At 36.3% G+C, this 22612-nt stretch overlaps 2 protein-coding genes across 2 annotated transcripts; one reads left to right on the forward strand and one right to left on the reverse strand.

Moving 5' to 3' along the window:
- The first annotated feature begins 419 nt into the window (after nt 1-419).
- On the forward strand, nt 420-9615 carry LOC122605560. Its single transcript, XM_043778517.1, has 11 exons — nt 420-565; nt 951-1022; nt 6894-6989; nt 7080-7155; nt 7258-7344; nt 7427-7509; nt 7606-7713; nt 8191-8328; nt 8536-8641; nt 8820-9034; nt 9243-9615. The coding sequence occupies exons 1-11, from the start codon at nt 488-490 to the stop codon at nt 9309-9311; spliced, it is 1128 nt and encodes a 375-aa protein (XP_043634452.1). The 5' UTR covers nt 420-487; the 3' UTR covers nt 9312-9615.
- Nucleotides 9616-12536: 2921 nt separating this feature from the next.
- On the reverse strand, nt 12537-19116 carry LOC122605559 (non-lysosomal glucosylceramidase-like). The gene is made up of 17 exons (XM_043778516.1): nt 18745-19116; nt 18396-18506; nt 18250-18306; nt 17943-18016; nt 17752-17851; nt 17593-17666; nt 17294-17492; nt 17145-17198; nt 16979-17034; nt 16852-16890; nt 16538-16679; nt 16218-16402; nt 16055-16122; nt 15893-15965; nt 14732-14793; nt 13450-14635; nt 12537-13013 (listed from the first exon to the last, which is right to left on the reverse strand). The coding sequence occupies exons 1-17, from the start codon at nt 18823-18825 to the stop codon at nt 12752-12754; spliced, it is 2823 nt and encodes a 940-aa protein (XP_043634451.1). The 5' UTR covers nt 18826-19116; the 3' UTR covers nt 12537-12751.
- Between the last annotated feature and the right edge of the window lie 3496 nt (nt 19117-22612).

Raw genomic sequence — 22612 nt, forward strand, 5'->3', positions numbered from 1 at the left:
AAAGTGTATGGAAAATAAAAGAATGAGTAGATTAGCTTGATTTTGATACACAAATGATAAGAGAAAAAACTTAATTAAGGAAAAGTGCATCTCCAGCCTTACTAATTAGGAATGGGAATTTAATTAACTAAGATTAGTTTGTGAATGAATTTATGAATTTAACATGCAAAAGTTTTCCTAATTTTTTTTGTCAATATATATTGAAGGAAATTCATGAATGGGGTTTCCATTTACAGATAAAAGTATAGAACCCTTTGGCCTTTGCTATCAAAGCCCAAAATTATACGACAGAACCCAAAGCTTATGAGCGGTTTGTCGAGAGTAAGCCCATTAAATAGAAAACGACGCCGTTTCATAAACAATGTTTCCCAACCTCACTCTCTTCAACCAAATTAAATAAAAAATCATCATCATCAGGGGATCGGTCATATATTCCAAATCGTCGTGGATCCATTTTCCTAATTTCTTTTTTTTTTTACTATTATCAATGGATTCCAAAAACCCATCACGTTTCTCTTTAATCTTGCTGCTCATTATTTCATCCATCCTTTTCTTACAATCTTCGGTTAGTTCTAATTAATGATATTATGTATTTATATATTCTGTAGATATATAGATATAGATCGGTTAATTAGTTTATATATACCACCGCCAATTTGGTGTGGTGGTGTGGCGCTATGATGGGATGTATCGATTGGCCCTCGGTCACAGGATCAAACCCGAGCCATAACGGGCAGTAGGCCTTCGGGCGGCGGGTTTTTCCCGGATCTGGTGATGGTGGGCTTAGGCTACCCAGCGTTTCGTGGGCGCATGAGTCGCCTTTCGCCATTGGGTAGCCGGTGTTTATATGTTGGCCATTCAAAAAAGTGTGTGTGTGTGTGTGTGTATATATATAAGTGTATTGATTTTGGTTTTGATTGATATTGATATAAGTGTATTTGTATGTATAGGCGGATGGAAGTGGGTCAGTTTATTTTCTTGATAGCTCAACTCATCACTATTTTCAATCTCCATCATCTGAGGTAACTTCTTTTTTGCTACTAATAAATAAAAGTTCTTAACTTGGTTAGATAATGATGTAATTTTTAATATGATTCATTTCAAAATGTTCACTTTTGTTACTTTTTCTTATTATTTAGCTTTTTACATGGCTAATGTATGAACAAAATGTGTGGTTACAATAACCCTGCTCGATAATTGAACTGACTTGTAGCTGAATTTAGAATTTTTAGTTGGCTCTGACAATAGCAATAGATGGTTTGTAAGTTGGGTACACACAGTTTCAAAATGGCATAAGTTGGATACATTATGGTGCACTTATCCTCTTCTTTAGTGTTAGAAGTATGGATCTTATAACATATTTGGGGTGGTTAGGGAAAAGGTTTGGAGACAGTATTTGCTAAATTCTGGTTAGGCCGCATATACCTGAGTCAAAGTGTCAAACTAAAGCGTAGTAACTTGAACATGGGGAACCTCATTCGTTTATCCATTTTTATTCTGATCTTTTATATAGGTGAAGTAAAACCTTCTCTTAAGTAAGGTGTTATTAGACATTTAGGCTTGTATTTACATATCATTATATTAAAAGGGTTAGAGTGTAAATATTTCTCTTATTTATCTGCCTTATTGTAATATGGAATTCATACAGTCAATATACAAGACGTTACCAAGCTTATCTTGGTATCAGAGCCAGCAAGGGTATAACCCTAATTCTGCCACCGTATCTCAGCCCTTGGCTACCGGAAAATTGTAACCGGCCACTGCTACAGCAGATTTCCCTCTTTTGTTTTTTTCCTTTCATTTTTTTTTCTATGGCATCTCTTGTGGCCTTCTCTACAACTGAAAAGACAGCCCATAACTCACACAAATTTGGGTTTACTTTGTCCCCTACCAACTATGGTTTTTGGAAAACTATGTTGCAGCCATTCCTGATTACCAATGGACTCTTTGGTTATGTTGATGGTTTGGTGCCCTGTCCACAACAGTTTGTACCAGCCCCTACCACTTCCAAAAAAGATGTTGCTGATCCTACCGTGTCGCCGCCCATTCTTAACCCTGATTACATGACATGGGTTTCCAATGATGCCCATGTTCGTATGTTAGTCATGTCTACTATTTCTGAAGCATCCTTTCAACATGTTCAAGGGAATACATCGCGTGATTTATGGCTCTCCCATGAATGTGCCTATCCTCCTCATACATCTTCTAGGGAATACACCCTTAAAACTCAGTTATTGAAAATCGAAATGAAGGGTGATGAGTCTTCTTCTGCATATTTGGATAGGGCTCAGGAATATTCTGATGCACTTGCCAATATTGGTGAGTCAATGAAAGAAAAGGATGTTATTATGTTAGTTGTCTCCGGCTTGCGTGAAGAATACAATGCCTTCAAGTCAAGTTTTGTTAATCATCCTCCTACACAGTTTTCAAACCTAAATGGGCTACTTTCTAATCTCGATTTTATGTTAAAGAAAACAGCCCCTGAAGTATTCCCGATTCAGACCTTCTCTGCTTCTTCTAGTCGTCACACCACTATTGCAGATCAAGTCACTGCTTTGCAGCAACTGCTGTCCCAAATTGCACTCCAGGTTCAACCTAAAACACCTCTTCTACTCAAGCCTTCTTTGCTAACAAGGGCGGTGAGAGGGGCGGTCGAGGTCAAAACCGAAACCGGGGAAGGGGAAACTACAACAATCGCAACCAGGATCATTCAAACAGAAATCAAAATGGAGATCATCGTAATCAATTTCCCTGGGCATCTAATCAGAACACTGTTTTTGGCACATGTAACCGGTGTGGTATCTGTCGCATTCCATCACAATGCTCAAATTGTGACCAATTTACATACAGGAGACCACAACCAACAGCAAATTATGCTGATTATCGCTCACAAGCGTCGACTTCATGGCTTCCGGATTCGGGGTCTACTCACCATGTTGCTTCTGATCTCTCGGGGTTCGAACATGCAGAACCATACCAAGGCGATGACAACCTTCATGTTGGCAATCGTAAAGGTTTACCCATCCTACATATTGGCTCTTCAAAACTTTACTCTCCATCTAAAACCTTTTCTCTATCAAGTATTCTCCATGTTCCTAAAATCAAACGTAACTTACTTCTGAAATCTCTCACAATTCATTTTCATCTCTTGGTATCATCTATTGGCTATCGTGTCCCTACACGAGCAAGCAGAATGGTACCGTAGAACGCAGACATAGACATGTTGATGAAACCGGGCTTACACTTCTTGCCCAATCTCACACTCGCCCTATTTGAGGTCTTTGCGCTTTGACATCGCCTTCGCTTTTGACAACTATGATTTTGCCTTTGACACAGCTGTCTACTCAATTATCGGTTTTTATATCTAAATATAATAATTTATGAATTATATATAAAATACTTCTAATTTAAAATATTGACTAAAATAATAAATATAATATCTCCAAAATCAAATATAATATCACGTAACACAACCATACATATGTAATTTTAAATAATTATCTAAAATCTATGTCATAAATAATAAGTAAAACAAATATAATATACCATAATGTCAAAATTGGATATGATATCCTCTGTACTACTCCTATTACTTTACTACTGTTATTATATACTTTACTTTATAATATATACGGAGTACTGGATGCTAGCTGGAATCAACTTACATACACCAAAATCGAAACATAGATGATATATGTAAATCTCTGCTGCTGTGTAGACTATTCCTCTTTCTTTCAAAATCAACAGTGGATCTATACTCTTCTTCTCTTTATTTATCTTCTTACTCACCCGTCTACAATCAATTCCACCGGAGACCACCATATTCAGCAACCACCTCCATCGGTGACGACCGTTGTTGAGCTACCGAGTCACCCGATTTTTGACGATCCTACCGAGTTAGCCATGAATATCCACCACGATCGCTACCACCATCCTGAAAAGAGGTCAGTCACGACTCACGACTGCCGGAAACTTTTAAAAAACGTCCCAAAAAATAGAAACGGTACAAGAAACGCCCGTTGACTTATCGAAGCGGTCAAGGAAGTCCAAGAAATGTTTCCAGGCGTCCCCGTACACGTTTCTGTCCTCGGCAAGTTTCTGGTACGGGGGACGGTGCCTCCACCACGTTTCTGTGCATCAGAGCTCATCATATCCCGACCATGACCTTACCACGTCTGTCCTTCAACCAAACAACAGTAACCTACCTAAACCTCCCATCCTCCACACCTATAACCGCAAGCCTAAACCCATTAACACTATGCAACCGCCTTCACCCAACTCCCCGACATCTGTTTCTAATGTATCCATTCCTCCCGAACCCCATCCACTTCAACCACCTCCAACGTCTTCTATCGATCCCCCTCCGCCACCTACTATGCATCCAACTATTGCTGAATCGACTGATGCTACACATTCAACCTCTACCTCACTTGTGGCTCCCTCAATTTCTACGCCCCCCCCCCCCCCCCCCCCCCCCCAAACCTACGCCTGTACGCCAGTATCCCAAAAAGTCCACACCTTTTGACCCCTCTGTCTATCACACAACCACCCGTTACTTAGAATCTGAACCGCCGACCTTTACTACTGCCAATACCATACCGCAATGGCGCCAAGCCATGTGTGAGGAATATTCAGCCCTGATGAGAAATGGCACATGGTCCTTGGTTCCTTTGGCTCAAAATGCCAATGTCGTTGATTGTAAGTGGGTATACAAGCTTAAACGGGATCAAACAGGGGCAGTTAAGCGCTACAAGGCGCGATTGGTTGCTAAGGGGTGTCATCAACAACCAGGTTTCGATTATCACGAGACATTTAGCCCAGTTGTGAAAGCAATCACCATTCGTGTTGTACTATCTCTCGCCATGACACAAGGTTGGTTTTTAAGCCAACTTGACGTTCAGAATGCTTTCTTACATGGAAATTTGCAGGAAATAGTTTACCTTCAGCATCCATCCGGTTTTATTGATCCATCCAAACCGAATCATGTGTATCTTCTACACAAATCACTATATGGTTTGAAGCAGGCTCCCCGAGCTTGGTTTAATCGCTTATCTGGTGCTCTCCAGGCTCTCGGGTTTGAGGGTTTAGCAGATACGGTATACGGTGGCTGAACTAACGTGACTTCAAGATGTTCTATCTGAACTTCGAGTTTCTGTCAAGACTACTCCCACGTTATGGTGTGACAATTTGGGTGCTACATATCTGTCTGCAAATCTGGTGTTCTATGCACGAACCAAACACGTAGAAGTTGACTTCCACTTTGTTCGAGAACAGGTGGCACAAGGCAAACATTCTGTCAGATTTATCTCCACTGATGATCAGATAGCAGATGTGTTTACAAAGCCGTTACCATCACCTCGTTTTATGCTTTTACGATCCAAGCCAAGACTCGCACCTTGGCCTTAGCTTGCGGTGGAGTATTAGACATTTAGGCTTGTATCTACATATCATTATATTAGAAGGGTTAGAGTGTGAATATTTCTTCTATATATCTGCCTTATTGTAATATGGAATTCATACAGTCAGTATACAAGATGTTACCAAGTTTATCTGGTGTAGTAAATTTAGATATGCACGTATAGAAATATGATCTAGCTTATCAAGGTCAAAGACCATGCAAGAATTTTGTATTTTGTAGCTGCTATATTTTTAATGGAATGAAAAACTGTAAATTGTGAGATGAGACAAATATGTTAGTTTTCAAGGTTTGTGAGTGACGTTTCAACTTGTTCATTGAATAAGTATTAAAATGTCACCGTTTAAACAATATTGATGACAGTCTGAGAGTTCGTCATAGTCTGTACATATAAAATTAAATAAGTAACTAACAATTCTTTTTTATGAAACAAATGTAATTTCGATCTTGAGATCTAAAATAGTACATGTTGTTTTTAAGGACAAATAATAGAACAACTGGACTGCAAAACTTGTTTATTGGCTCATAAGTGAATATATTTTTGCAAAGCTAAACTATCTATCTTTTTGTAAACCTAAACTATCACTTGCTCCCACAATTCATGTCCCCTGATGTTTAACTTAGCATCTGGTCCTATGTTGTGTTGAAATAAGTTACCTTGATCGTGAGTGTGTTTTAAGTCAATAGGCAATTGACATATTACACTTCTGAAAGTTAGAGTCTTCGCTTACAACATTATACGAACCCATCCCATAATAGGCTCGCATCATGCCATAAGCTAAGTGTAGAACTCACTCCCAAAAGCTAGCTCAAAGAAGGAGGGGACACCTAGGCTTATAAACCACCAACCAATCCCATATTTGGCCGATGTTGGATCATATCAATACCCCGCCCTTTGAAGAGCCAACGTCCCCGTTGGTCACGACTATGTTGGTAACGGTTGACACCCTTCTCCTTGAGTCCAAGCCATCACTCCATAGGGCACCACTCCGAGCATTGGAACCTCAAAAGGTTGGACTGGCCCTGATACCAATTGATACGAACCCATCCCATAATAGGCTCGTATCATGCCATAAGCTAAGTGTAGAACTCACTCCCAAAAGCTAGCTCAAAGAAGGAGGGGACACCTAGACTTATAAACCACCAACCAATCCCATACTTGGCCGATGTGGGATTATATCACAACAATGCTAACTTCTTTATCTCAAAGCTGTTATGGTAGGTTAAATTATACATGAAAAGGAAATATAGAGTGGAAATAAACATCATCATTTTAATACTATAGCAGTGATTATTTACCCGTGTATGAAGTTAAAACCAACTTATAAATATGTGATATGTTTACTTGATGATAATTAAAGGGCTGTAATTATATACATAAAAAATAATCTAGACACTCAATTGAATGACACATGGCATTTTTCCTCTACTTTTGTTACACTAGTCTTGAAAACCCGGTTTGTTTTTGCTTCTACAGCCCAAATCAATGTCACTTCCAGAAGTAGGTGCTGCTATTTCAGTCTTGCTTGGATTTGCACCTCCTTCTACATTGTCCTCTATGAGCTCAGAAAAGGCAATGAACTACCAAATTATTCAAGTTTACTGTCTCCGCCCTGCATGTATTTTTTTCAATTTTGATATCGTTCTTCTATTGATGTTGCAGTTGAATGAGGTGCTTGTGGCAAATCCCTTCAATAGGCCTTATGCTGTGTTCTCGTTAGAGATCAATCGATTTGGAGGTGCCTTAGATGATGCTTATCATATCATATGTTATCACAAAATGAAGTTTTACATTAAATCTAATTATTTTTTTTTGTTTTGTTATCGTTATGGTCATACAGATAAGCATCCTGAGCTTGGTTCAGATCTTTTTAGTAAGGCTCTTAAGAGAGAAGTTACTATTGAAGATGCTGAAATTCAACTTTCTGGTATTACATCTTTTCTTCTGCTGTGTAAATAGATGAGCTGTTCATATATATATGACCACTATTTCAATTTGCATATTTGCAGATGAGAACGAGTTGTCTCTGGTCTCTTTAAATGAACCTGTGACTGCCGATATGGAATTGAGCGATGCGGATTTGACTGACTTTGTTAGTTTTAACTTATAATATAATGCACTTTAACTGTGTTATATTTTCTTTTATGTCCTTTTACATTATTGCTTATTCTATTGATTATCTATTCAGGCGTCTTGGTTGGGTGGAACATATCTTAATACTGCACCTGAGCCGTTAACGGGAGAGTTGACTGTCCCTTTGGCAAATGGTGTCCAAATAAAGCTTCATATGTCGAAGGTTGTTCTTTCATTCTTTATATATCATCAATCTGTGATAGTTTTCATCTATTCTTCATAGAGGTGGTAATTCCAACCCATCAAATCAACTGATTTATATGTATATGAGTCAATTTGGGTTATGTTTATCATCTGTAATGGGTCAAACGGGTAAAGTAAAATTGTAGCTAAAGGGTCCAAGACTAAAAGGTCAAAAGCTGCCTAAAAGTGTAATGCATAAAATCTCTATATATCATCTTATTCAGAAGTTTGGATTATTAAGTTTCTATTCATATTTGGCACCCTAACTATACATGTTTTTCTAAAAAATTGAATGAAAATTGTTTCCGGTCAACATGTCCTGCCCTGACTCATTTTGTTCGATTGCCCGATCCATCTGTCGCCACTCGCCACCTCTAATACCCAGGCTTGTGTAGTTGTGTGAAGCACTGAAGCTTTTATTGCATCATCGTGACTTATCAGTTCTTTGTACTTCCAGAAAGCAGACAGAGAATTTACAAGAAGCCTTATTGCTCTTAACCAAAATGTCTGGAGAGCAGTAACACTACACGAAGATTTGGCAGGAAGTATCCCTACACCAGCAGAATTGATCGAAGGAAGATTTGATGGTTTAAAGGTCTTAAGTTAGTTTCTTTATTTCTGTTGTTGGGCTTCACTACTTTATATAGTTCCTATAGTGTTTCCTTGTTATCTCAACTAGTTTCTAGGACTGAAGTTTCACTTTCGTTGCAGATCACCATGATGTCTGATTTCTTTGCCAAGTATATATCTAAAAATGTGGATGATTTTCTTTACTCTCTTACATTTTCAGCTGTATGTGTAGGCTTTTGAAGAGCACTATGGAACAGATGACATTGTTCAAGAAGGTGCTGAATTGTTAGTGACAGCATTATCAAAGATATATGACTCCTTGAAAACATTATACAAAGGTTATTCTTCTCTCTAACTAAGTAAATGACAAACTAATGACGTGTTCTTACCGCCACAGGCTTTATTCTGTAATTTTTTGGTCCTTTTGCCGAGGACTGATTTGAATGGCTTTTATGTCAACTGCCTATTAGTTTTCTTTGCAAAACACCTTAGTGAATGGGTACCTACTCTCTACAGGTCAACTTGTTGGAGTGGTCATTTTCAATCGATCACCTGCTAAAGAGTCGGATACGATGTTAACTGTTAAGTTCACAATGAGGCCCACTTCTCGCTTGTTGGAGGAGAAGGAAGGTTCACATGATGCATCGCTTTTAATTGCAGAAGTGCTTCTTGTTAGACGAACCCTTGCATGGATCACAGGCATCATTTTTTTAATTTCCACACTCATGGGGGTAAGCTAGTTACAAATTCTGTCCATATTAGTTCTAAATCTATTTTCAAGCTGAAGAGAACAGGAGTGCAGGATCTACAGGTCCTTAGCTAACTCTGTGGTCATAAACCACTTTCCCATAAACTACATAATCTTAACTTCATAGCATTTTTAATTGTTACTTTGAATTCTGTACAAGACATTATACATACTGTTTTCTTTTTTTACAGACATGGTTCCTTTTGTATATGCCGCTCACAAGAGATACCCTTCTATATTCTAATGTCAAGCTCGACTAAAAGAAGAATCATAGCATCACAAAGGATCGTTGTTCGTATCTGTTTATCGTATATTCTTACATGCTAAAGTTCATGTTCCAATTATGAGCGCCCTCGAACGAGTTGTGTAGCTGGTGGCTAGATATAATATCAAATACAACAGTTTGTGGCAATTTATTGTGATTTTGTATCTGTTGTAGTCCAGGGTGTAGAAATAAGAATACAGGAATCACTGTAATATCATGTTTTTACTTATTTGGTTGCCTTGCTACTACAAATTCTTTGTTGTACGAGCTTTAATAATGATGGCAGTTTTTCGAAATCAGTCTCGGAATCAATGGTATCGCACAGTAAGCCTGTAAATGTGTCAACCAAGGATCTTGCATTGTTTGAATTTCTTATGGTACTATCCATTTCATTGTGCATCACTGTGGCAAACCTTTTCATGAAAGGTTTTAGTTGTCACATCTATCTAATATTTGATAAGCTGCTTACAACAATGTATATCAATTGTTTTATGTGACCCTGCAATGAGTTTCTTCCGATACGGCTATCCTGATCTCTTAATTTATAGCTTCCGATGCGGTTTAGTTTCAACGTTTTTATGTATATTTTTTATGTAACCCCTTGGGGCCTGTTTTCGTAGGTTAACCAGAATTTGTGGGACATTTATTGCTTCTGTCGTTACTGGTATCTTGGTGTGAGTATCCTCTTTTACCCACTTCAAATTATGTCCGTCAATACATATCTATGTCTAATACTATATTATATTCTAATACTATATTATAAGGAAGGACTTATTTTTTCTTTAAATTGAAATACCTATATTGTTTCTCTTTTTTATTTAGTAATTTAAACATCTCTACCTAATGTACTTATAATACTCTTAAACTTCAACTATTCATTTTTCTCTCTCTTTTCAAATCTCAATCACTTATTTTTTCTCTCTCTTCCATAAATCATTTTATTCCTCTAATTTATTTAAGATCTTTTATCTCAAAAACCGTATATCGATAAACTATACAAATTGTATGGGTGTTTTTAAAATTTCGTGCTCTTTCATTAGAGATGTCATTCAACATATCTTCGACGAATTTTCAAATTCGAGGGCGTATGGCTAAAGTATTTGACTATCACACTCTATGCCTTATCACCTCCTATTACCTACCACCCCACCATCTCACCGCTGCAACGCGCGGGCACTAGCTCTCGTTATTTTATAAAGCATTTTGCCCTTTTTTAAATTCTCAATTAAGGACTTAAACTACCTAAATTATCCCTCTTCTTTTATTCATTAATTTAAACATCTCTATCTAATATACCTATAATACCTTTAAATCTCAATCATTCATTTTGTTTTGGCGAGTCGGCAGTTTCATCTATCTCATGTACAGACTTCCACTGGTTGAGTGTCTCATGTTTCGTGCTCTTATTTCTGCAACGGACCCCGTTACTGTTCTCTCCATTTTCCAGGTAGATAAATATCATCTTTTATTCATCATGTTTGTATTCTACTTTATTGATTTGCAAATTAACTAGGGGTGAATACTAAATACGTTTTCACAAGCTTAAAATCATGGCGAGTGATCTGCATACTCAATTTTTGAGCTCTAAACGGGAAATAATGTTTTTTTTCTTCTTTTCTTTCCGGTATGATATCATGTTTGTGACTTATCTATGGAAGGTTTTGGTTGCCAATATTCTCTCTCTCACCACCTTATGTGCATTTCATGCTAGATTTGCTTTTCAAATGGTTAATAGCTTGTGTTTAGGGTCTACCTGGTATATCTAATCTTTAAGTCAGTCATTGACAAAACGGTATTTTAAGTGTTATGTCCAGTGATTGAATTCCTTCTATAATGTATAATGTATGTGTTTCATTTCTTTACAAACTTCTATTTGTACATTTATGCATATTCTGGAAGTTTTCTATTGTAATATTGGATGGCTTTGTTCTATAATAATAATAATAATGCCTTTGTCATTTGAATATTTATATTATGCTTTAGAAATGAACCGTAGAGTCACTATCACAATATAACTAAAATTATTTGAAAAACAAATTTTAGTCATGCACCTGTAAATGGATTCTGTGATCGAATGCTTAGCAATTCTTATGGATAAGAAAAACCATCTTAACTGTCATAGTTTATATCGTGAAATGTTTAAACAATGTCCTTTTATAACTCACAAAATTATTACCCGATTATGTCATCTTTTTTATATTCTTACCGAATTTTAATCTTTAACTATTTTCTTTTAAATTACCCGCCTAGACACCATTAGGCTCCCCCCTGCAATTCAATTGTATGTTTCATACAATCGTAAGTAGTTATTTTTCATGGTTAGTTTTTGCACTTCATTATTTCTTGCACCTAATTCGCGATTTATTTTTGAATGATAGATATGATTAGATGTTGTATTGACGCATCTCATGAAAGTAATCTGGACGCTATAAACCGTTAAATCATCTGGCGCTATAGACTGTCGTAGTTGCAATACATGAGCACCCTTCTATTTATCTTTTAACAAACATCAAATTATCTTATTTTTTAAGTATTTTTGGGACAACAGAGTTCTTTATTTTCTTTTAGTTATACTTATCCAATATTAAATATGAGATATAATCCAATCAACTAATATATAACTTCAAAAAGTAATTTGGATGCAAAAATAATAAATAATAATAATTTGATGAAAAGTAATGAATTCCAATTTCATTTTCTGTCCAATTGGAATCTAAATTCCGACAGAATTCTTTGAAATTCTGTGGATGAGCAATCCAGTTCGTTTTTAGATACGCACGGGCATTTGGCTACAAATAGATATGCTAAAGGGGAACCTAGTCAATGATCCAAGGATGTAGCGAGACATCCAAATTTAACCCGGAATGTGAATATTCGATCTTTGCTAACCTATTCAAAGCGGGGCCTATGGGTTTTTACTTTGGAAACCTAGACATTGGATGTAACGAAGCACTTTTAAGAAAACAGACTATGACAGTTATGGTTTAAATTTTATAAAAGAAATCCTAAAGGTGAACCGATATGTGAGCTTTCAGTAGCATATATTGTCCGTTATCATCCCTATGATTCCGTTGAGTAACCAGTATTAACAGAATACTTTTTGTTATGTATTAATGACGTCTTGTCACATCTCATTTTAAAAAACGTAAAAAGAACACATGTATCAACATACAAACAATTTGAGATACGTTCTTCAAAGTTTTAATTATTACGAGTACTATTTAACAAGAAATTACCGAATTAATACCACTAAATCAGCGAATTCAGGTCGATATCAAATAGCACGGCAATATTAATGTACCCTTTCCAGACATTGCTATCATGGAAAGTTTGAAAAAATCTACAACGACATGGAAAACCAACACAGGTAGCAAAGTAAATAAACAAAATGAGCTCACCAAAAACATATTTATAAGCTAAACGACCGTTGCTCTATTAGCATGGCCAACTAAATAGAGAGTTGCTAAAGCACTTGACTTTATTAGAAGGCTTTTTTACGCGCCTATCATTAAAAGATGTTCGTGAACTAGGAGGTAGCGTGTTAATTCTGTCCATTACGTTCATATTTGGTGGATTAAGCATGGCCTTGGGTGCCGACAGAGCCCTCTGCATCCCCCAAATTGCAAGCGGCCTCATGTACACCAGTGATCGAAAACTCCCATCCATCGTCCATCCTTCTGGTGTCTGAAATGCATATCTGCATAAATAACATCCCTAACATTTAACATAAATCCAAAGACACAGACACTCACTTGACAATTTCACACCATCTACTTATTAACAGGCGTAGGGAAAAAAAACATTAGCTCAAAATGGCTAGGCAAAACTCAAATGGTACCAAGTGATGCAAAAATGTGAAGCTTGGTCTCATTAAGAATGGGACCAAGTTTCACTTTTTCTTTATTTGCATAAACTGGAATAAGTTGAGACATCGTTTATAAAATGGTGGCAAACCGACTTAGTTGCACTAATCGTTAAGGTGACTGATGGTTCCATTAGCCAATTGCCACATTAAAATCATGAGATTTTGGTATCATATCAAAATATATGTAGAAAAACTATCTTGAGCTGATCAAGTTTTGACCAATTACACGGCCCCATAGAAAAACAGAGCAAATCTACAAAGGGCTTACCCAAAACCATCCTCTGACCAGCCAGCAGTAAATATCCCTTCAGCAGTCTTAAACGCCTCTTCTTCCATCCCTGCATGAATCATAGTGGCTGCAACACCATACGTGACCCCAGTCCACACTTCACGAGACTGCATACATGTATCGTCCACTTTCCCATTTGGATACATACCATTTACCGCCCCCATACGACCTCCTTTCACTTTCATGACATTAAAATCAAATATCTTCTGTAATGAACTTTGAATCTTATTATCATCAAAAAGATTAGGTAACCCGGATGATGCTGTATACCATTGACCTGCTAATTGATCAGCTTGTATTGATTTACTAGTACTACTCAACCCACTGTCATAATTAAAATACTCCCCGTTCCATAGTTTTGATTCAAACACTGTTTTCGCCTTCAAGAATTTCTTTTTGTACTTTTGAGCAGATACCTTATCGCCTAGCTGGACCGCCATAGCTGCTGTAGCTTGTAGTGCAGCGAGCCAAAGGCACCCACAGTAAGCACTAATACCATGAACTGTCCATGTATCATATGTTTGATCAGGAAAACCATCATTTTCAATCAAACAGTCTCTATCCCGGTCAAATTGGTCCATGTATTCCATGGCTGCACAAACTGCAGGCCATACTTCTATTCCAAATGACAAATTTCCAGTCGCAGCAAAGTCTCGATACACTTGAAGTACAAATTTAGGATTTAGATCCTTCCATTTGCTAGTATCGTGTATGTTATATGCGTTCATTTCATGCCATGGATCATGGGTTCCAAGATCATGAGGAATTGAACCTTTAACTTTACGGATACCTGAGTTTCCTTCTGCAAGAAACTTAACTTTTCGTGTATCTTCGGTCAATACGGCTTTTGCAAATTCCCTTTGAATACCGAGTTCAATTTTGGGAAAAAGTTCTAGGAGAGCAAATGATGCGTAGAAGTGAACATCATAAGTACACCACATGATGTACTCCACACCCTCAAGATAAAGAAACCGACCTACATCCTCTTCATCATCAAGTGATTTTGTCAAAGGATTTGTGGAATTCGTTTTGTTGTCTCCTTCAGGAACCTCGCTCTCATCATCACTAGATATTGTCAAAGAACTTCCATTCTCACGTTTTGAATCGTCATCTACCCTTGCCAGACGTCGTTCACTTCCAGAGTCGTCTGCTGGTACTGGAGTGTCTGGAAGAATGTGTCAAAGTAATGAATGTTAATCACACAGGTTACATTTTTGCAATATGAAACCAAGTAATAGTCAACAAACTCTGAGTTTAGTACCTATCCAAATTGTGCCACCAGCAACCAAAAAGTAGAGCTCATTGAATAATGTAAATTTGTACCTGGCGACAAACACAATAGTAGCAGTTTAGCGGAAATCCAACATAAGAATCAGGGCCATCTGAGAGGCGGTAAGTTTGACCCGTTCACCAATGAATGGGTTAACTTGGGCTGTGCTTAATCTCCAAAGAATAATTTGGATAACTTTATAGGCTTATAGCTAAATGAATATCTAGTCAAGCAGATTGGAATGTGCAGGATAGTTATTCTATAGTATACAACCTCTTAGATCAGTTTTTGGATGAATATTTAGGCTATTCTCGAATTATGTTTTTAAAATAATAAATGACAAATTAGTATGTTATGATATTCCTATTTAATAATTGGACAGGAAGTACTCGCATTAAAAAATGACGTGGACTAACAATGACGTGATTCAATCCGTTTCCCTCCTATCTAGCGATGTTGGTCAGAACTACGTGGATACTATTTAAGAGCTAGCATAAAATATTAGAGTAATTTGATATGATCCCACATCGGCCAAGTATGGTATTGGTTGGTGGTTTATAAACCTAGGTGTCCCCTCCTCCTTTGAGCTAGCTTTTGGGAGTGAATTCTACACCTAGTGGCATGATACGAGCCTATTATGGGATGGGTTCATATCAATTGGTATCAGAGCCAGCCCTACCTTTCGAGGTTTCAACGCTCGGAGTGGTGGCTTGGACCCAAGGAGAAGGGTGACAACCGTGACCAACATAGCCGTGACCAACGAGGACATCGGCTCTTCAAAGGATTGGGTATTGAAATGATCCCACATCGGCCAAGTATGGGATTGGTTGGTATAACCTAGGTGTGCCCTCCTCCATTGAGCTAGCTTTTGGGAGTGAATTCTACACCGAGTGGCATGATACGAGCCTATTATGGGTCGGGTTCGTATCATAACTATAGGTTTACAAACATTTTACAAACAAATATTTATAGAAATATAACTAAATCATGTCTATGTATTCCTTTCTCTCTCTCTCTCCCTCTCTCTCTCTTGATTGGACCACCTCCATGCCACATGTGTTTGTAAAAGTTTGTATTTGTCAACCTGGCATTGCTCAAAATATTTAACTCAATGATCTATCAAAGAATACAAGGACCGAAACAGAAAGTTACCATTCTGGTAGGTCGTCATCATTCAAAATCGGATTTTGCCATTTCTCAATATTTTCTTCCCACCTCTTATAATCTGATCAAAACATATTCTCTAGTTAGAATGCATTAAACAGAAAGAATTCAATGATTTTAATACTAGAAAATGAGACGAAGAATGCCTACTTGTTAAAGCATCATGAACCAAATCCCCAGCTGCCCTCTCAGAAGTACCATAGTATTTGGTGTACCTCCTAAACAAGATAAAATGGACAATCACAAAAATAAGACCAAACTTGAAACACAAGCGCAATTTCACATCTTTATTGATTTAAAGTTGGATAAGAACCTGTGGTATGACTTTCCCTTCATGAATTTGACTTTTGGGGATGACCATGCTACAGCAAAAGCAACTGTGGACTTCCCATTTGGTTCAACCCACGTTGAAGCCGATACAGCAGCACAATTAGCCTCCCCTGCTGATGATGGAAAAGTTGCTCCATTGTTAAAATTCTCTCGATCGAAGTGACCATCCTAAATAAAATATTAATATAATAAATAACAATACAGAGATCAAAATCACATCTTTAATATAAATACATACATACATATATATATATATACTTTATATGCTAGAAATATGTAGTGATAACCAGATAGTACTTATACCTCGGTCATTTTACCCCACATGTCTTTTGCGGTAACACAGCTTTCATCTGACATCCCAAAACCTGGTAAAACAGTGACACTTACATTTTGAGTTTCACAGGCAGCTATGGCAAATGTGACAGGAGGGTTTCCTCTGGCTGTCCTGCATGTTATGATCTCCATTAGGATCGTGGAGTATTATATTCATATACCTGGTCTATAAATGAGCTGTTTTTATATTTCAAGGGTAATGTTAATCTGTTCGTTACGTAGTGTACATATATTGGATGATGAGTCCCATCAAATGTTGAGATTTGTGAAGTCTAAAAACTTACTTGTGATGTAGCAGCACACCGGAGACTCCATCTTCGCCTCTGTTGATGAAAGTAAAAATTGTTAAATAAAGAAAGTAACAAATAATGGGAGAAAAAGCTCATAAATGGATAAGCTAACCAAACTCACATGAAAGGCTCATTGACATGGTCTCCTGAAAAGTGGGACGTTCCTCCAATCGAATTCTGCGTAATAAAAATACAACATTTGAATAGGTTCGAAGCCATGGTGAATCATATTGTTTCATTGAAAATGGTTCCTAGTAGAAAAAAGAAAAAAAGAAAAATATACATACCGCCCAAGTAAAGAGAAGGCTGACTTGTGCCCTTTCCTTTCCGGTATTCACCAACTAAGAATAATGATGAAAGGACCTTATAAATTCATTCTTATGTGATTATAACCATATCATTACAAAAAAATCATACTTGGAGGTAAGTGTAATACCGTGTAAACAAAAACAGTGGTTGGAAGACTACTATCTCGATAATCATGAGGTAAAAATGGTGAAATTTGGCGACAAGACACTTTGAGGTCCGGGTCAGGTTCTCCATCATAAACTGTCCATGCTCGTGGAAATAAAGCGTGATATGTGGAATTATGACCACTTAAATTCCATCCCCATGATGATAGACCTTGATCTGTTCTGAAATAATTACATATACATATAACATATTGATATTATCTAAAATTATCAAAAAGACAACAGATATAAAGATGTGTACATGTTTGCATTATGCTCTTACCCTGTGCCATCATGTTTGCCTGGTGATAAAACTGATGCATATTTTTTATTACCATTGTCTCGCGATATAAAAATCTGCATTTAGATATAATAGTTAGAAATTTTTCTATAAAACATAAAGTGAACATATATAGATGACACGTTAAAGAATATATCTTACAGAAAACTGATTTGCCATCATCGGAGAAGGCTCACATGCACCCGGAATGATTTGAAATTGCCTAAATTCTCCTCTAAAACCCCTAGTTATGCTGCCACTTCTGCAGAAACAACATAAACAAATCACATCATTCTAGAGAAAAACAATAAGTTAAGCACCACAGCCATTGTTTAGTAATAGCTTCAACTTACCCCATCCCCCCAAGAGGAACCCCTTGGGTTGCCATTGGTTTGCCTTCACGGTTAAAAGGGTCAATAGGCGCTTTCTGTAAAACAAATATTATTCCACATTCATCAGTTCAAGAAAACTTTAAAATCACAATATGGTTCCCAAATGTAAAACAAAGATCATTTGGAATTTGCTACTTAAAGGAAAACCAAAAAAACACAATGGTTCACAAATACAAAACAAACATTATTTGACATTTTTCACTTCAAGACAGCTTAAAAAAACACAAAATGATTCAAAAATGTAATAGACTTGATTAAAAAAAAATACCCTTCCATGAGAGGCTTCTTCCCTAACATACGACCATAGCCGTATACCAAGCCGAACCTGTAACCATTATTTTGATCAAGGTTATATAAGATCAAAATAGTTTTGATACTAGCTTTTCTTAAGGTCATAATATATAATGAGATTACCATTTTTAATGCTTCCATGAAAGTAACACTGAATTCTTTAAGAATACCAGCTTGACTATTTAATTTTCTTCTCCATGCATGTTCTGGAGGTGCTCCACTATCAAAATCAAGCTGCATAACAGCAAAAAAAATGATCCAGAATCCAGACGTAAAAACAAATCAGCAACAAAAAATCCATCTTTTTTTCATAAGTCCAAAAATCTTGGAAATTCCCGGAAAAAAGTACACATACGATGTTTTCCCTGGTTACCCGGCCATTTTTTGGAATTCAAAAAACTAAATAAAAACCTAAAAAAAAAAAAAAACAAATAAAGTGAAAATACAAAGAAAATTAAAAACAGAAACTTACTAGTTGAAGAGTAGACTTATTTACAAATTCTTCAGCAGGCCATGAATTTTTTCTATAATGAAATATATTCTTTTTCCCCATTTTCACCCTTCAATGAATTTTGTCTAGATTATTATTATAAATTACAAAAAAGCTCTACCTACAGGCTTAAACCATGAAACATAAGACCAACCCAGCTGTTTTTTCCTTATCAAGATCAATAAAAAGTCAAACTTTGAATTTTTTTAAAAACAAGTCCCCAAAGTTGACTAAACAAGAATTCATAGTAGTTAGTATTAAATGGTATTTGCACCAATTTTTGGAATTCAATCTAATTCAAAATTAAAAGTTGAAAGAAAGAAAAGAAAGGAAGAAAAGTATCAAATTTTGCAAATGGCTTTTTTTCTCTCTCTCTCTTTCTCTATCTCTCTCTATATATATTATATATGATTCCGTATCTATATGTATATCTATATTTCTATATCTATATGTATGTATGTATATATAATTATTTTATGTATATGGAGATAGAAAATTGGGGTTATGAAAGTGAAAAAGAAAAAGAGGGAATGAAAGTAGTGTTGTTCTTGCAGTTATTTGATATATTATTATTTAACTACTTTTTTATTTAAATAAATAATGACTTAAAAGGAAGGTTGTTCGCTCGGATTTGACCCGTCATGGGTCGGATCTTTATGTTTTTATTTTAATAAAACAAAACCATGTGTATATGTGTGTGTTTTTTTAATACTCAATGATGTAATCGTTTTATAAGAAGTGTTTTCTAGAAAGATTGTTTTTGAAAATTTGTTGATTTGTTTGTTAAGAGTCATAATTAGATATGGACTGTTGGCTTTAATGAATAATGCAAATTTCAAATACATATACCAAATTCATGTAGATTAACTTTAATGTTTTTTTGGGTAAAAGATGTAATTTTATAATATCCAAAATATATAAGTACAAATAATGTGACAGAGACGTCACACTAGTTCACACTATATGCCAAGGCATAAGTGTGTAGATCAAGCTATACAAAGCACTTCTATCCCCCTATATCCTACATCAGAACACAATGTAAGATACAAAAGAAACAAACTAACTGAAGGCAACTAGACAGTGATAGTCGAAGGTAATTTCCAATCAGCAAGCATATTAACATCCTTGGATGTTCCTCTAAACCTTAGAGAGGCCAACTTCAATCTTATGGTATCAACAATGAGTGTCACCAACTGTTGGACACTTCTTTTCTTATGAGAGAATAACCGAGCATTCATTTCCTGCCAGATAAAATACGTAGTGGCCGACACTAATAATCTTCCAATGACACTCCTGATGGAGCTTGAATTAGAAATAGGAATAAGCCAATCAACAATGTCACTCCACTGTGCACTCACCAGGTTCATACCTGCGAGTGGTTTAACTAAATCCCGCACATTATTAAAAAAGGAAAATGGAATGACCAGACCTAAAAGGAGAAAAAACATTTAAAGAATAAGTGATCGTGAGAGTCGGGTTCATGGTTACACAGGGAGCGGCACATGAGGTTCAGGTTTGTAGCACCCCCAACTTCCCACGGTCTTGGGTCTTGAGCTTCTTTTTTAAGATCAGCCACATGTGAAATGAATGTCGTGGTATACATTGCGAGTACCACACCAGTTTTACCCAAGGGACTGTAGTATCAACAGCACGGGTAGTATCCCAAATAACCTTTGTAGAAAATACCTATTTCTTCCTTCTTCTATTAATCCACACTAATTCGTCCGGTTTGTTAAAATGGAGAGACGGGGGCTAGACATTAATAAGAACAGGGAACAAATAATACCAAGCAGTAGGCCACTTCCAAGCACCCTTATCTAGCATATCTTTGATCGATGCTTGCAAAGAAAAAACCATTACGGGTAATAACCCTCGGCAAAAGAAACCGACTCAGGGGACTATGCACATTCCACATATCATACCACATGGAGATTGTTTCACCTGAACCTATCTTAGAAACAATATGCAGTCGTATAATATTTCTAATTTGAAGCAATTTTCGCCATCCCCAACTCATTCCAGCACACGATTGAACTTCCTAGAAACTTGTACCCTTAAGTTTATATGAATACACCCAATCAACCCATAATGTATTTTTCTTGCATAAGATGCACCAAATATGAGAAGACATGAGCGCAATATTCACATCTACGGTCTTCCTAATCCCAAGTCCACCCTCATGCTTAGGAAGGCAAATTTTCTTCCAAGAAATATGTGTCTTCTCGCTAGATAGTTGCCCATGAGTCCAAAGAAATCCACACATTTTTTTCTCAAGTTCATGGATAATTCGTGTGGGTAGAATGAAAACGGAAGCCCAATAAATATGCGAAGATGCAAGAACTGAACGTATTAACTGAATTCTACCGGCTAGAGAAAGTGTCTTATTTTTCCAATTATCAATACGTTTTTCTAACCGTTCAACCAACACCTTGCAATCTCTATAGGCAAGCCTACTAGATATAAGAGGGACACCTAAGTACCTGATAGGCAATTTACCTTCCTCAAATGGCATGATACTCATTATAGCATTCCTTTCATGGGTCGCACATTGCAAAAGAACACAGTACTCTTAGCAAGGCTTGGAACAAGGCCAGAAACCTCTTTGGAAGCCGAGAGTGCCTCCATAAGAACATGGGCTGAAATAACATCACCACGAGCAAACATAAATAAGTCGTCAGCAAAACACAAGTTCACAATTCGTTGCTTTTCACATTTATTATGGAAGCGAAATCCCAACGAATTTTGAACAAGTTGTTGCAACTTAAGGGTGAGGATTTCCATCACCAATGTAAATAAATACGAAGACATGGGATCCCCCTGACGTAGCCCACGCTTCCCTTTAAAATATCCACAGAGATTTCCATTAACACAAATGGAGAAAGAAGTACTAGTGACACAAGCCATTATCCAATCAACCATCTGAGCGGGGAACCGGAAACCATAAAGGACCTCTTTCAGAAATTCCCAATCAACTGTGTCATAAGCTTTCTGAATATCAATCTTGAAAGCACACCTAGGAGGCCCAAAATCTCTATGATAGTTATGCATAAGCTCTTGTGAAGTCATTAAGGTTTCTATAATATTGAAATAGAACAAAATATCAATAACGAGTAGATAGATTGTGTAAGTTCAAGTTGTAAGGTTTTTGTTTTTGTAACTGCATCCAACTTAATTTGTGGTAATTTTTTTTTGAAAACGACAAATGTTAAATGTTAATGATTTAAACCTTAACAGTGACATCTAAGGTGAGCAATATGTTGAAAATTGAAACCTCTACATTTCTGGAGAACAAGATTGATAGCACGTATGCTCACACGCTCAAGAGGTAAATAACTTAAACCACGAAAAATCAATGTTTGGTCTCGGTTCTCTAAGCCAACAATCTCTTCGTCACCTCCAAAAATTACTTAAAAAACAAATAAGGAGAAAAATTAAAGTCTATTTCCGCAGATGGAAGAAATTAGAAATTCAAGGTAATAAAAAATTGTTAAAGTTATTGAATTACTAAAATTTTATATATACGAGATACCAAATTCACAATAGAGTTGCAGTATCATCTTATGACAATCTACACTTTATCTCATTTTATTTATATTATATCCTAATTAAAAACATTTGAGGTTAATAGTATAGTTTTGCTCTTTCACTTTCTGACCACTAAACTTTTTTTGTTTTTATTTTTGTCTTTATTAACATTTTAATTTCCTTTTTGATTTTATCAATTTGACCACTACTATTATTTGGATTTTGTTTTTTCCCATCAACTTTTTAAATTTATAAATTTTGAATTTTTCATTTTAATCTTAGAAATATTTAAATCAAGGTTCTAATTTTTATATTTCATCACTAA

Source organism: Erigeron canadensis, chromosome 6, assembly GCF_010389155.1.
Source record: "Erigeron canadensis isolate Cc75 chromosome 6, C_canadensis_v1, whole genome shotgun sequence".
NCBI classification, from domain to species: Eukaryota; Viridiplantae; Streptophyta; class Magnoliopsida; order Asterales; family Asteraceae; genus Erigeron; species Erigeron canadensis.

Coding starts and splice junctions, on each gene's coding strand:
- LOC122605560 (XM_043778517.1), top strand. CDS start 488: ATGGATTCCAAAAACCCATCACGTTTCTCTTTAATCTTGCTGCTCATT. Junction 6,990..7,079: donor CCTCTATGAGCTCAGAAAAG/GCAATGAACTAC, acceptor TTGATGTTGCAG/TTGAATGAGGTGCTTGTGGC. Junction 9,035..9,242: donor TAATTTCCACACTCATGGGG/GTAAGCTAGTTA, acceptor CTTTTTTTACAG/ACATGGTTCCTTTTGTATAT.
- LOC122605559 (XM_043778516.1), bottom strand. CDS start 18,825: ATGGGGAAAAAGAATATATTTCATTATAGAAAAAATTCATGGCCTGCT. Junction 17,493..17,592: donor GGCAAACATGATGGCACAGG/GTAAGAGCATAA, acceptor TAATTATTTCAG/AACAGATCAAGGTCTATCAT. Junction 17,199..17,293: donor CCACTGTTTTTGTTTACACG/GTATTACACTTA, acceptor CATTATTCTTAG/TTGGTGAATACCGGAAAGGA.